General features: G+C 43.8%; 1 protein-coding gene across 1 annotated transcript in view; it reads right to left on the bottom strand.

The window, feature by feature from the left end:
- NLRX1 (NLR family member X1) overlaps positions 1-16,412 on the bottom strand; it is a 105,766-nt gene that overhangs the window by 50,340 nt on the left and 39,014 nt on the right. Inside the window, exons 2-3 of the mRNA XM_069742126.1 lie at positions 12,099-12,287; positions 11,930-12,018 (exon numbers count right to left, since the gene is read on the bottom strand). Coding sequence (XP_069598227.1) covers positions 11,930-12,018; positions 12,099-12,247 — 238 coding nt within the window. The 5' untranslated portion in view covers positions 12,248-12,287. The remainder of the gene's footprint in view (positions 1-11,929; positions 12,019-12,098; positions 12,288-16,412) is intronic.

The following is a 16,412-nucleotide window of genomic DNA, read 5'->3' as shown; positions in this document are numbered from 1 at the left end:
CGCTCCGTATTCCCAATACCTTTCATGTCTCTCTGCTTAAACCTGCTATCTTAATCTGCTTCCATCCTTCGTCTAGTACCTCTTCTCAACCAATCAGTGCTGACAACATATTTGAGGTGAGGGATATTTTAGCTTTTAAGAAGGTTCATGGGAGGGATTTTTTCTTGGTTGATTGGAAGGGTTTTGGTCCTGAGGAGAGATCCTGTGAACCTTTGGAGAACATTAATGCTCCTCGTATTCTTAACAAATTTATTTCCAATCTGTGTAGGGGGAGTTGTAAGGAAGGGGGTACTGTTACCATTTCTGCTGTTGCGCGTCCTTGCCACTCTGCTGCCGGGTGTGGGAGTGCCAGCTTCTCTCCCTCTGAAGCGGTGTCTGTTCCTGCTGCTGCGCGTTGCCGCTCTGCTTCCGGGTCCGGGCGCGCCAGCTTCTCCTCTTCTGCCACGGTGCCTGCTTCTCCTGCCGCGGTGCGCTACCGCCGCTCTGCTTGCGTGTCTGAGCTCAGTCCTCTCCCTCCCTACTTCCGGTGTCTCGCGCTCCCAAAGGGGTACGGTATCTGTGCAGGCGCTCTGGGCTCTTCAGAGGGAGCAGGCGCACCTTCCCCATTTCGCCTTCCTGTGGTCACCAAGGTCAGTGATTCCCAGCAGCCAATCCGGGTAAGGCCTCTGCTATAAGAGGTAGTCCATCCTGCATGTAGGTGTCTGATTGTCACATAGACTTGCTTGTGCGTCTGGCCCTTACGCTTTCCCTGTGCTTTGTGCCTTGTAACTCAGTACTGTCAGAGTCTGTGCCTTGCTACGTTTAGTCCGTTTGGTCCTTAGTAAGTAGTCCTTAGTTCCATTTTGCCTTCCTTCGTCCCTTCTTATAGTCTTCTATCTTTTCAGTGCCGTCCCTTTTGGTACTTCCACCGTGGGTTAGTGACCTCTGGGCCTGCCCCTGACGGTCCCTGTATAGGGGTCGGTACATCACTAGGTCCGCTCGCCCAGGGGTAGGTCTTTCCACGGTCCAGAGGGTCCACTCTCGTTCCTCTTTTCCGAACGTTATATCTAGATTAGTACATAGTAGATTATTAGTATGATTTACAAGAAGAAAAAATGGTTTATATTTTTCTGTTGATGGATCTGTGTGAGGGCTTGGATTTTTCTTTTGCAAGGTAAAATAACATTTCTGTTGATACTATTTTGGGGAACATAAGACGTTTTGTTCTCTTTAGATTATATTTTATAGGGATGTGAGGTAACAAATAATCTACACAATTTTGGAGTTTCAGTTTTTTCTTTTACAGTGTTTACCATATGAGTTAATATCTTGATTGGACTTTTACAGATATTACAATACTGAATATGCTTTATTATTTTAGGTGTTTATCATTAAATAGGGAAAAGTGGGTCGATTTAAATTTTTATATACTGTATTTTCTGGCGTATAAGACTACTTTTTAACCCCTGAAAAACTTCTCAAAAGTCGGGTATCGTCTTATACGCCAGGTGTCGTCTTATAGGGCAGGTGCGGAGTAATCTGCGGTCGCCGCATATTGCGGGGTGAGTGACCCCAATGACGAGGTGAGGGGGCACCTCACCGGGAAGGTGTAAGTGGAGCAGAGAAGGAGATAATAGGATACAAGGGCGAGCCAGATGAGTGAAAGAGGAGTGTTTTTCTAGACACAGCATCGCTCTCTCTCTTTTTTGCATAACCCTGGAATCCCAGACGCTGACAGATTGCTTCACTTACACCTTCCTGGTGAGGCGCTCCCTCACCTCGTCATCGGGACCACTCCCCCCCACTATATATGTCGACCGCAAATTGCTCCGCACCCACCCTATAAGACGACACCCGGCATATAAGACAACCCCCGACTTTTGAGAAGATTTTATATTTTAACTGGAAAAGTTGGGGGTCGTCTTATACGCCCAGTCGTCTTAAACGCCGGAAAATAAGGTATTTTTTATATTACTTTTTGAAAACTTTTTTTTACTTTATATTTTAATCTCCTTAGGTGTCATGAACCTGCAATCACTTGATCTATATCGTGCAGTGCTATTATTTTACAGTATATACTTAAAATAGTGTTCTCCTTTGAGTCTAGGCAAGAGAATAGACTTTGAAGAACTAAGATGGCTGCCAAGGAAGACTTTAGCAAGTGAAGGTTGCTAATGACAACCCACTGGCACCCTGCAATCACATTGTGGGTGGGAAAGGAACTGCTGCATGTATGCACTGATATTCACGCTACATATATGCTGTTGTTACTGATTGACAGTAGCATGTAAATGGTCAAACAGCAAAGATCGGAGCTAGCTCTGGTTGCTGCTGTTACAAGTAAATAGCGGCTGTGCATCACAGCCGGCATCTCCTACCATGGTGCGGGTTCAGTTCCTAAGTCATCTCCATACACGACAGGTAATGTCCTATTCTGTCATGTCATGAAGGGATTAAAAAAAAAAAACTGTATCAAAATGGTACATGTAAAAGCACACACAAAGTTTCCCCAATGCGTTTCCCACCCCAAACTTAAATTTCCTCTGTTTATTAATCTGTCTTTACCCTGTGCCCAGAATTGGAAATAAAAAATTCATAAACCTCAGATCTGTGCACATTTCAACTCTATTTTGTATGATGTTGAGACACCTGAATACCAAAGCGTTATCCTGCAGATCAGCAAATACTTGTATGCAATGCAGTTGTCCAAAGGTTCATCTATTTTACAGCCTTTATATATGTACTATGTTATAGTTCCCAATTTGATGTTTTTTATACCCTGCAGACGTGTGGTTCCTTTTGTACCTACAGCAAACCTAGTACAGGAAAACAACTACTGTGTGCACTGTACTGTATCATGGGTCACACATTAAAACATACCGTAGTGCAGGTGCCATGACACAGCTGTCGGGTGATCCGGGACCAGGGGCTCCTTCCCTGTCCCTAACACTATGGGGGTGCCCTAGCTCGTCCTATTTTCCGGGATACTTCTGAAGGTGAAGATGCCGGGGCTGCCACCCTTGCCTTATCTCCTGAGTTAGCCCTCCGTCTGTTCTCTTCCCCCACCCAGGGAAGTGGGGTGCTGCTGTGCACAGTAGTACACCAACCCAACAAACAAGGCTACACAGACAAGGGATAACTGAAAACTCCAGGCATACTAAATATTCACTCACATATAACAGAGGAATACACTGGGGTGTGAAGGTAGGGGAATAAGCAATAACAGAGAAGGATAAGGAATTACCACGCATACAAACCAAACAACAGTCACAGAAAACTCCTCCAACTCTCCTTCTTATATGAACTCCTTTCCCACTGTTAGCCATACAGCAAATGCTAGCTCTGACAAGGATTTGTAACAGACCCCAGATTATAAAAGGGAAGGAGTGGCTAACCGAGTTCAGCTGTGAGCACAGGTATTTCCATCATGGCCGATTAACCTGTTCTGCCAGACTGCACTGACAGTGAGCGCCAGCCGGAAAGCACAGCGGTGACGTCACCGCTGTGCTCTGCTTTCTGGCCGGCGCTTACACAGTGCAGAGAAGCACAGCGCCGGGGGACAGACACGGAATGTAAGTATGTAGTGTTTGTTTGTTTTTTACGTTTACGCTGGTAACCAGGGTAAACATCGGGTTACTAAGCGCGGCCCTGCGCTTAGTAACCCGATGTTTACCCTGGTTACCAGTGAAGACATCGCTCAATCGGCGTCACACACGCCGATTCAGCGATGTCTGCGGGAGTCTAGCGACGAAATAAAGTTCTGGACTTTCTGCGCCGACCAACGATGGAACAGCAGGATCCTGATCGCTGCTGCCTGTCAAACTCAACGATATCGCTAGCCAGGACGCTGCAACGTCACGCATCGCTAGCGATATCGTTCAGTGTGACGGTACCTTAGGGGGTGATCTTATTTTAATGTATAAATATATGAGGGGACAGTACAAAGACCTTTCTGATGATCTTTTTAATCATAGATCTGAGACAGGGACAAGGGGGAATCTTCTATATCTGGAGGAAAGAAGGTTTAGGCATAATAACAGATGCGGGTTCTTTACTGTAAGAGCAGTGAGACTATGGAACTCTCTGCCGTATGATGTTGTAATGAGTGATTCCTTACTTAAATTTAAGAGGGGACTGGATACATTTCTGGAAAAGTATAATGTTACAGTGTATATATACTAAATTCCTTGTTAGGGTGTTGATCCAGGGAACTAGTCTGATTGCCGTATGTGGAGTCGAGAAGGAATTTTTTTCCCCAAAGTGGAGCTTACTATTTGCCACATTTTTTTGCCTTCCTCTGGATCAACATGTTAGATTAGGCTATGGGTTGAACTAGATGGATTTAAAGGGACTCTGTCACCTGAATTTGGAGGGAACAATCTTCAGCCATAGGGGCGGGGTTTTCGGGTGTTTGATTCACCCTTTCCTTACCCACTGGCTGCATGCTGGCTGCAATATTGGATTGAAGTTCATTCTCTGTCCTCCGTAGTACATGCCTGCACAAGGCAAGATTGCCATCTTTTTGGAGATGGAAATTTCATTCTCTAGCAGGATTTGGCACCTGTCCACACTGCCAAAAGAACCAATACCTGGTTTACAAACAACAGTATCACTGCACTTGATTGGCAGCAAACTCGTCTGATCATAACCCAGAGAATCTATGGGTATTGGTCAAGAGGAAGATGAGAGACACCAGACCCAACAATGCAGAGGAGCTGAAAGCTTCTATCCATACCATGCCGCATTGATGCAGTAATTGATGCAAAAGGAGCCCCGACCAAGTATTGAGTGCATTTACTGAACATACATTTCAGTAGGCCAACATTTCGGATTTTAAAATCATTTTCAAGCTGATATTATAAATTATTCTAATTTACTGAGATAATGACTTTTGGGTTTTCATTGGCTGTAAGCCATAATCATTATAACATTAACAGAAACAAACACTTGAAATACATCACTCTGTAATGACTCTACATATTATATGAGCTTCACTTTTTGCATTGAGGAACTGAACTAAATTAACTTTTGGATGATATTCTAATTTAGTGAGAAGCACCTGTATGTCTTTGCAAGGTGGTAACAATTCAGTAGCAAAGACATAGGAGATACATCCTGGCTGCTAAAGGCCATATTTCAGGATTATTCGCTGATACAGGAGCAATTCTCAGCTTAAAAAAAAAGAGACCAGAATCATAGCTTGAAATGCAGTTTTATGATTGTTTCACATACAAATTTGGAAAAAAAAAGACTATCAAAAGGCGTCATGCACCTCCCAATTGTACTAACAAATAATACTATTAATTACACAAAAAAGAATCCCTCATATAGCTACATCAACAAAAAATAAAATAAACTTAAGTTTACAATATAGTGACATAAAACATAAGTTTTTTTTATTTTGATTTTATTCTAAAAGGGATAAAATATAAATAAACTATGCATATTTGATATGACTGTTTCTTAATGAACCCAACTATGAAAAGATCATACTGTTTATCCTGCCATAAAAATACATTAAAAAATGCATATAGTCATATATACCATGTAATCGTAAGAACAAAGATAAAATGTTTCTTTAAAAAATAATCCCTCAAACAGCTCTGTCAAGAGAAAAATATAAAAGGTTACGTCTCCCAAAATATGGTGACAAGAAAAATATTTTTAACAAAGTATTTTTAAAGGGAAACGGTCACATACAGAAATGCTATTTGGAGACCTGAAGGTATTTAGCATTTACGGTAAATCCTGTTTTGTATACCAGGACATACAATGAAGGAAATAAGTATTTGATCCCTTGCTGATTTTGTAAGTTTGCCCACTGACAAAGACATGAACAGTCTATAATTTTAAGGGTAGGTTAATTTTAACATTGAGAGAAAGAATATCAAAAATAAAATCCAGAAAATAACATTGTATAAATTATATTATAAATATAAATTATATAAATATATTTACATTTTGCTGTGAGAAATAAGTATTTGATCCCCCACCAACCATTTATGCTATATTTGCATGTTTCGTTAAGGCAGAACTTTTGGACGCAGCAGATATTCACTCCTTCCAAAGCGCTGCCGACTTTTATAAGCGCGGTGATTCTGCGCGTGTTCATTGAACACATGTGGAATCACCGCATCCTATACATTGGACAGTGCTATTTATCTTGGGTCTCCGCAAGATAAATAGACATGCTGCGGTCTATAAAGACGTGCCACATGTGCGTGTACACAGGTCTACCACCTGCGTCTTAACGCATAGTGGAGAAGGCATTTCATAAAATCGCCTTCAGTATACTGTAACATCTGGCGGCTGCGGATTGGACACTGTGGCTGTCGGCAGCGTCTAATCCGCAGCAAATACTGAACGTGTAAACATACCCTAAGAGTTCTGGCTCCTACAGATCAGTTAGACGCTCCTAATCAACTTGTTACCTACAATAAAGACATCTGTCTGACATAATCACCTTTATAAAAGACTCCTGTCTACAGACTCAATTAATCAGTCAGACTCTAACCTCTACAACATGGGCAAGACCAAAGAGCTTTCTAAGGATGTCAGGGACAAGATCATACACCTGCGCAAAGCTGGAATGAACTACAAAACCATAAGTAATATGCTGGGTGAGAAGGAGACAACTGTTGGTGCAATAGTAAGAAAATGGAAGAAATACAAAATAACTATCAATCGACATCGATCTGGGGCACCATGGAAAATCTCACCTCGCGGGGTAACCTTGATCATGAGGACGGTGAGAGATCTGCCTAAAACTACACGGGAGGGAAATGATTAATGATCTCAAGGTAGCTTGGACCTCAGTCACCAAGAAAACCATTGGTAACACATTACACCGTAAAGGTTTAAAATCCTGCAGTGCCCACAAGGTCCCCCTGCTCAAAAAGGCACATGTGCAGGCCCATCTGAAGTTTGCCAATGAACACCTGGATGATTCTATGAGTGACTGAGAGAAGGTGCTGTGGTCAGATGAGACAAAAATTGAGGTCTTTGGCATTAACTCAACTCGACGTGTTTGGAGGAAGAGAAAGCTGCCTATGACCCAAAGAACACCATCCCCACTGTCAAGCATGGAGGTGGAAACATTATGTTTTGGGGGTGTTTCTCTGCTAAGGGCACAGGACTACTTCACCGCATCACTGGGAGAATGGATGGAGCCATGTACCATAAAATCCTAAGAGACAACCTCCTTCCCTCCCCCAGGACATTAAAAATGGGTCGTGGCTGGGTCATCCAGCAACACAATTACCATATTTTTCGCTTTGTAAGACACTCCGGATTATAAGACGCACCCCAAATTTTGAGGAGAAAAAAAGGAAAAAACTTTAATAAATTGGTGGGGCGTCTTATAATCCATGCGTCTTATTACTTACCAGGGGTTGTGGCTGCGGTGGATCAGGGTCCCAGTGTCGTTGCTGGAGGCAGGAGTGGAGCATTGCTGCAGGCTGGGATGAGGGGGTCTGCAGGGAGGCTTCTGTGCTGCAGGCTGGGATGAGGGGGTCTGCAGGGGGGCTCCGATGCTGCAGGAGGCTCCTGTGCTGCAGGGGGCTCCTGTGCTGCAGGCTGGGATGAGGGGGTCTGCAGGGGGGCTCAGGTGCTGTCTCCAGTGCTGCTGGGGGCTCTGGTGACATTTTGTGAAAGACCAAAGCCCCCTGGCAGTTCGTCCATGCATTCCTGTATGACTGACTCCAGGAAAATGGCCGTCGGAAGCTCGAGAGATGAGATCTCAGCGCCAAAATTTCATCTCCCAAGATTTCGGTGGCCATTTTCCCAGAGCCATACAGGAACGCATGGACGAACTGCCGGGGGGCTCTGGTCTTTCACAAAATGTCGCCAGAGCCCCCTGCAGCACTGGAGCCTCCAGCATCACCCGGGGCAGCAGCGGTGGCGAACGAGGTGACAGCGGCAGTGGGCGGCAGCGGACACCCCCTCATCCCAGCCTGTAACGGTAAGTGGTATATCTGCTTTGTAAGACGCACCCCCATTTCCCCCCCAAATTTGGGGGAAATAAAGTGCGTCTTACAAAACGGAAAATACGGTACCTAAAACATAAAGAAAAGGCAACAAAGGAGTGGCTCAAAAAGAAGCACATTACGGTCATGGAGTGGCCTAGCCAGTCTCCAGTCCAAAGAAAACTTTTGGAGGGAGCTGAAGCTCTGAGTTGCCAACAAGTCTTGTTTTCCAGAGGGATCAAATACTTATTTCTCACTGCAAAATGCAAATAAATTTATATAAATTTATAAAATGTGATTTTCTGGATTTTATTTTTGATATTCTATCTCTCAATGTTAAAATTATAGCCTACCCTTAAAATTATAGACTGTTCATGACTGTCAGTGGGCAAACTTACAAAATCAGCAAGGGGTCAAATACTTATTTCCTTCACTGTACAAGGTAATCAGAAAAAACGGCAAAAATATCTGGGGCAGTTGGATTCTATTACTCCTTTTGAAAATGAAAGTTTGAACCAACTTTTGCCATTGTAATGGCAATGGCATTTTGCCATTGTAATGGCAAAAAAAATGAATTTTTCATTTATTCACTTAATTTTGAGATACATCATGTAAAGCGTCAGAAGAGTTAAACTTACTAAACACTTCTTTGAATATTATAAGTGGTGCATTTAAAGTAATGGTGTATCTTGAGAGTGGAGGGGATAATTTATTGGCTTCTCAAAGGCATTTAACAACTGAACTGGAAGTTCCAAAAATGATCTAAGTTTTTTTCCTCACATTACCACCAAGCAGCAGTTATCTAAGATTGGGCTGCCTTTGTTTGCTCATCATACAGTAGGCTGGAGTACGCAGGTTTACATTTGTGAGAGTCCCACAATGAAAAAGGATTTTTGGTGCTCACCATAAATCATTCCTTGAAGTCTATGATGTGTGCTACGACTATCTGTTTTAACCCTTTCTCGACAAGCAGATTTGATTCTCCATTTTTTTGCAGTTTTGTTTCTCCCCTCCACTTTTCCCGAAAGTCATAACTTTTTTTTTTTTTCCCGCTGAAATAGCTGAGCTGTTTTTTGCGGAACGAGTTGTACCAGACACCATCCATTTATTTGTGTAACATACTGGAAAGAGGGAAGAAAAAAATTCCAATTGCGGAAAAACATAAAACGTGCATTTCCTTCATTTTCTTTTGATTTTTTCTTTAGTGTTCATTATATTGTAAATACGACCTGGAAATAGGAATCCCCAAGTCAGTACAGTTCTGGTGATAAAAAAAAAAAAACTATGCATGTGGATAAGTGAAAACTAAATCGGGAATTTACAAAAAAAAAATAGCTTCTATCAGTATTTTCTGAGAGCCTTAACATTTTCAATCTTCAGGTTATGGAGTTGTGAGGGAATGTTTTTGGCCATTTGGGGTTAGAGATAATGTTTTCATGGCCTCATATTACATTTTTTGGGGGCTGTTGCGGCGTCTGAAAAACACTTTTGGATAGTTTGATTTTTTTTTCTCATACCGCCACTTACAGATTGGATTAATTAATTTTGTATCTTCATAAAATCAGGCTTTTATGCATACATACGTGTATTCTTTTTCATTTCTTAATTTTTAATGGGGGAAAAGAGGGCGATTCTAACATTGTTTTTTTTGTTTGTTTTTTTTAAACTTTTGCTGTATTTGTAGTGACCACAGAGAACTGCGGCTGTATGAGTAACATTTCTGGAGAGACAGGCTACTGACAAGAGACATCAAATTCATTAAATGGTGTGCTTCTCTTAATCAGTCTGGCGCATTTTATTCCAACATGCCCCTTAATGAATCGCCAGACTTAAGGTACCGTCACACATAACGATATCGTTAACGATATAGTTGCTTTTTTGTGACGTAGCAACGATATCGTTAATGAAATCGTTATGTGTGACAGCGACCAACGATCAGGCCCCTGCTGGGAGATCGTTGGTCGCTGAGGAAAGTCCAGAACTTTATTTTGTCGCTGGATCTCCCGTGGACATCGCTGGATCGGCATGTGTGACACCGATCCAGCGATGTCTTCACTGGTAACCAGGGTAAACATTGGGTTACTAAGCGCAGGGCCGCGCTTAGTAACCCGATATTTACCATGGTTACCAGCGTAAACGTTAAAAAAACAAACACTACATACTTACCTCCCGGCCGCTGTCTGTCCCCGGCGCTCTGCTTCTCTGCACTCCTCCTGCATCCTGTGTCAGCGCCGGCCAGCCGGAAAGCACAGCGGTGACGTCACAGCTCTGCTTTCCGGCTGACCGGCACTGACAGTGCAGAGGAAAGCAGAGCGCCGGAGGACAGACAGCAGTAGGTAAGTATGTAGTGTTTGTTTTTTTAACGTTTACGCTGGTAACCATGGTAAACATCGGGTTACTAAGTGCGGTCCTGCTCTTAGTAACCCGATGTTTACCCTGGTTACCCGGGGACCTCAGGATCGTTGGTCGCTGGAGAGCTGTCTGTGTGACAGCTCTCCAGCGACCAAACAGCGACGCTGCAGCGATCGACATCGTTGTCGGTATCGCTGCAGCGTCGCTTAGTGTGAAGGTACCTTTAATGAATTAGGCCTTCGTCTTTACAGTTGTGATGATTTTATAAAGATACATAAAATGTAGACAGAGAACTCAGAAGTAAAGATAATTTTCAAATTTATTTTAATCAGTAGATCTTGGAATAATATAATAGTATAAATATAGATAAAATATAGATAAAAAGAGTAAAATTTTACAAACACACACACAGACTCGGACAAAATTAAATAGAGGAAATGATGTGGGATGTAACAACCTAGTTATAGCCATCTCATGCTTCCCTCTGCCAAAAAGCTTTTTGGAGATGGAAATGTCATCCTCCAGCAGGACTTGGCACCTGTCCACACTGCCAAAAGTACCAATACCTGGTTTACAAACAGTATCACTGTGCTTGACTGGCAGCAAACTCATCTGACCTTAACCCTATAGAGAATCTATGAGGTTTTGTCAAGAGGAAGATGAGAGACACCAAACCCAACAATGCAGACAAGCTGAAGGCTGCTATCAAAGCAACCTGGGCTTCCATAACACCTCAGCAGTGCCACAGGCTGATCGCCTCCATGCCACTACGCATTGACGCAGTAATTGGTGCAAAAGGAGCCCCAACCAAGTATTGTGTGTACTTACTGAACATTCATTTCAGTAGGCCAACATTTTGGATTTTAAAATCATTTTTCCAAGCTGGTGTTATAAAGTATTCTAATTTACTGAGATAATGACTTTGGGGTTTTCATTGGCTGTAAGCCATAATCATCAACATTAACAGAAATAAACACGTGAAATAGATCGCTCTGTCTGTAATGACTATCATATAAGAGTTTTACTTTTTGTAGTGAAGAACTGAAATATATTGACTTTTTGATGATATTCTAATTTTGTGAGATGCACCTGTATCTCCATCTAAGAAGGTCGGGGCACGTCTGCCCTTTACAGTAGGAACACAACTCCATTATTTGGTTGCTTCTTTCACACAATCTATGTTCAAAAGGTCATTTGAAATTCATTTGTTATCTGATCATTTCGTTTTGAATTGTTTTTATTATTGTCTGTTCTGTGACCACTTGTTTATCTATTTCTGAGCACACAGGCGTCGGTGCTTTATGTGACAGCGGCTCCACATATGATCTTCCAGTGCGAGGAGGCTACATTAGATGTGGTGTGAACCTGACCTAACGACCAGACAAATGGCGCGATCATCATGTGTGATCACCTCGTCACTGGGGTGGAGCAAAAACTGAAAAATCAATAAGGGCACTATACTGCTCAGTAAAAAAAACAGGCAGCAGGACGCACAGAATGTTCCTAGGCGAGGTATGACTGTGAGCCAGGAGACAGAACGGACCACATATTTTTACATTTCTGTTCACTAATGCCTCTTACAAATGACTTTTCCTACCCAGCAGAAAGATATGGACATGGGCTTCCATTCTTACCCTTCACTGTCCCGCTCTGACTCCTCTGAGATGCCAAACTGTACAATAACCCAGGTGACTTTGACAGGAGGAACACAGATCGATCAGACCTAAAGAGACAGAGAGAAAACCACAGATTGCATAAGACACGGTCCCAGGATCCCAAAATGTCCTCCATGCAGGTCCTCACCTGTAGGGGTCTTTACTGAGAACCGAGTGACACACATATTGCTGGCACCTACGAGGCCCAATGACAGCACCGTGCAACAACTTCTCCCGGACTAAGTGGCTCCTTCGCCTTAAGACACTCAGTCGTGATACCAAGCGATGGCACTGCATGTTTCCTCGGACGGCTCAACGTTTTACCAACACATAACACCTGCAGATACAAGGAAGTTACAGTAGTTCTACACAGAAGCCAAGACATCAACCCGAATCACTCCACCCCACACTATATTTACTGTACTGCGCAAGATAAACACAACATCTTGTTAACGGGAATAGGTCATCTAAGAGCAGCATAATGTAGGGGCAGAGACCCTGCTTCCAGTGATGTGTCACTTACTGGTCCGCATGCTGTCATTCTGGTGCAATCACAGTTTTCCCCGCTACAGATCTAGCAGGTCTCTAAACACTGAGCTCTGCATAACCCGGCCCACACCACTGATTGGCAGCTTTCTGTGTACACTGTTCATAGGCAGAAAGCGGCTAATTAGTGGTGGAGGCGGGGTTGCACAGAGCAGTTGACTAGGAGGCATGAGACAACCAGTCCTATTGTGAATCTCCTGTTGATAAAACATTGGATTTCATTGAAACAGCAACACCCAGCCTAGTATGTGACAGATCAATGGAATCGGGGTCTCTGTCCCTACCTCATGCTGCTCTTGGATGAAGAAGTCTCCTCAATTTCCAAGACATTCAGCAGAGAGTGACGGCCGGGACGCAGGCAAGGAGATGAGAGATGCGAGTCACGACACCGCTCTCTGCCTGCTCCCCGGCCATCACCCCTCTCCCCTCTCCACTCAGTTGTATTTGCCTCTATCAGACGTGAATGCAATTGCTGTGCGCTCCGCCCAAGAACGAGCAGAGGAGCGGTCATCTCCCCTGCAAGACATAGGCCACTTTTGGTATGCGCCTTGCTGGAGAAGGCGCGCACAGATTGAGGGGCAGCCAAGCTGATGTGGGCCATTCCATATTCATCCCCCCTCCCCCCAAACCTGTCTGATTTTTTCCTCAGTTTGACTTAGCCTGAGGAAAAAAAAAAAAAAATCACAACATGCACAATTTGTCTCCGAGAATCAGATGGCCCTTACTCATTCAACTCTATGGGTCCATGGGGAAAAAATAATCAAAAAAAAAAAAAAATCGGACCTCATGACATCAGAGTGCAGTCCAATTTTCACGGAATTAAACTTTTTATTTCTCCACGTTAAAAATTCGGATCACACCCTGATCAGCGTGATTAGCATAATAGAACCAATCTTCTTAGATGACAGAAAAAACGTGGTGTGACCCTAGCCTTACAGCCAGGTTTCATCAGGTGACGCATGTATGGAAGCTATAAGCCACAAGAGAGACACTGGGGGAGATCTATCAAGCTAAATTAGCTACAATTGCAGCATAATTTGACCTAGCAAATGTTTTTTATGGCTTGCCCCATATTTACAATGTGTTTTAGCCAAGGTGGAGGAAGCATGGAGGAGACAGTTTAAGGCTAGGTTCCCATGATGAGCTTTTGGGGCATTTATGACGCTGCATATTTTTGCAGTTCTAGCAAAGTAGATGGGATTAAGGCTATGTGCACACGTTGCAGATTATTTGCTGTTTTTTAGCGTTTCTGTGCTATAAAAACGCTATAAAACCGCAAATAATCTGCATACATTAAGCATCCTATCATTTTTAATGAAATCCGCAATTTCTGTGCACATGATGTGCGTTTTTCCGCGTGAAAAACGCATTGCGGAAAAATAATGAACCTGCTCATTAATTTTGCGGGTTTTTCGCAGTTTTCCCACTGTCTAATGCATTGGGAAATGTCTGGGAAAAACCGCGCAAAAAACGCGTCAAAACCGAGTCAAAACCGCGCAAAAAAATGCATGCGGATTTCATGCGGAAATCTGGCAGAAATGTCCGGATTTCCCCAGGAATTTTCTGCATGAATTCCTGAAAGTGTGCACATAGCCTTATAGATATCTCCTGCCACTGTGCTTTGTTTTAACGCTGCGTAAGCTCACCTGCGGCGTGTGTTTAAAATCCGCAACATGTCGACTTCTATTGAAATTATATGCGGAATTTCCCCATAGACTTGCCTTAAAAGCAGAAAATCTGCAGCAAAAAAACACATCTGCACCTAAGTATTAGCAATGAGCAAACGTGCTCGGATAAGGTGTGAACTGAGTGACTTCAGGGTGCTCAAATAAGATGTTCGAGTCCCTGCCTGCATGTGTCAACAGGCAAAACATGTGCGATGTATACCTTATCTTATTGGGTGCAGCAGTTTTTCTGCAGCTACTGGGAATGCTGTGCCCTATATAACCCCAATCACAGCACTGATTAGCAGCTTTCTGTGTACGTTGTATAGTGGTGGGGCTGGACTAGAAGGTACGAGGCAGCTAGTCCTGTAGCCATAATCTCCTGCTGATAAAACACTGATTTCATTAAAACAAATAACACAGCTCAGTAAGTGACACATCGCTGGAATCAGGGGATTTGCTCCTACATCATGCAGCTCTCAGATTACATGGCTAAAGCCTGCTGATAGATTCCCTGTAAAATTAGATTTATCAAACAGCATGAACCACTTTAATAAATTTGGAAAAAATGTTGGCTGTCTAATTAAGTTTGCACGGTTTAAGAATTCGATATTTCTGATAAATATGCCCCATTGTGTCTACAATAGCTCCATACTAGTGGCGGAGGCAGACAGAAGGGGACCATTGTAGAAGAACAATATATGGGCCCTGGGCAGCTCCTCATAATGCACAATTCCACCGGCTCGGAGATGGAAGTGGCCCCTGAGCGGCTGCACAGCTTGCACCAATGACATGTCCGCCTCTACCCTATCCACACAGTCAGTGTTGCGTGTGTCACATTTCTAGGAAGAAAAACAATATGAATGTTAAGCCCCCCGTCTGATAGAATAAGGGGGCTCATGGGAATATTGGATTTCATACATGAGTATAGCATTTGGGCACCTTTTGTTGTTAACTCTTGTTTTTCTGAGTTTACACTAGGGGTTAAAGTAGTCCTGAAAGCCAAGCTCACCAGGTTAGTGGGCAGAATTAGGAGGGTTGGCGTGCGTTCTAACCCATCTTTATTACAGGGCACAGGACGTTCTGTGTCACCGTCAGCAAGAACCGGAGATCTCCCGTCCACCATCCCTCCTCCATGGCTTATTTCCTCACAGTGCTTTATTGGAGGGTGGTAACAGCCAGCTCTGTGGCTGCGGGGTTAAGTATTTAGGAATGGACTGGATGATCGGCCATTGTTGTTGTTATTATTGAAGTTTTGTACTGGTTTTCAGTGATTATTTATTGGTTGTACTGGTGATTATTCAGCATCATTACTCCGTAATAAAGCATTGCGGACGGTTGTTCTAAGTCTTTACGGTCAATTTAGATAAGAATGGTCCAGATCGTCCAATGATCATTCCAAGTAAACCTGGAGACATACTATAAGGGGCTAGTAATAAAGCTTCACACAACTTGGAAGACCTCCAAATCATGGCGTTACCATTACTAACCCTGCCGGCCTTTATAATGAGGCGACGGGAGGTGTCAGCATATTGTGAAGCTCTGTGACCAAAGTAAAAACTGCACAAATTCAGGACATTCTTCCAATGTTGTTTATTATGCGCAGTTTATACCATATATGGAGGTGAGAAGGACACTCTTCTGGCCTCTGATGAGTTAACGCCTTCCCGACCTTTGACGCCACGTAGGCGTCATGAAAGTCGGTGCCAATCCGACCTATGACGCCTATGTGGTGTCATGGAAAAGATCATGTCCCTACAGATCGGGTGAAAGGGTTAACTCAAATTTCACCCGATCTGCAGGGACAGGGGGAGTGGTAGTTTAGCCCAGGGGGGTGGCTTCACCCTCCCCCCCCCCCCGTGACTATGATCGCTCTGATTGGCTGTTGAAAGTGAAACTGCCAATCAGAGCGATTTGTAATATTTCACCTAACCCCCCCACCGCCACCGATCTCCTCCCCGGTCCTCCAACCGGTGCTCCGCTCCCCTCCGCCGTCCTGTCTGCTCCCCCGTCCTCCTGCCCGCTCCCCCCATGCACCGATGCCACCCCCCATCCTCTGATCCACCCCCTATGCTCAGATCTCCCCCCCTTATACTTACCGGGCCTCCCGGTGTCCGTCCGTCTTCTCCCTGGGCGCCACCATCTTCCAAAATGGCGGGCGCATGCGCAGTGCGCCCGCCAAATCTGCAGGCCAGCAGATTCGTTCCAGGTATATTTTGATCACTGTGATATAACCTATCGCAGTGATCAAA

The sequence above is a fragment of the Ranitomeya imitator genome, chromosome 10 (genome assembly GCF_032444005.1).
Source record: "Ranitomeya imitator isolate aRanImi1 chromosome 10, aRanImi1.pri, whole genome shotgun sequence".
Classification (NCBI taxonomy): domain Eukaryota; kingdom Metazoa; phylum Chordata; class Amphibia; order Anura; family Dendrobatidae; genus Ranitomeya; species Ranitomeya imitator.
The sequence above is the reverse complement of the archived record's forward strand: the minus strand, read 5'-3'. Positions and strand labels throughout refer to the sequence as shown.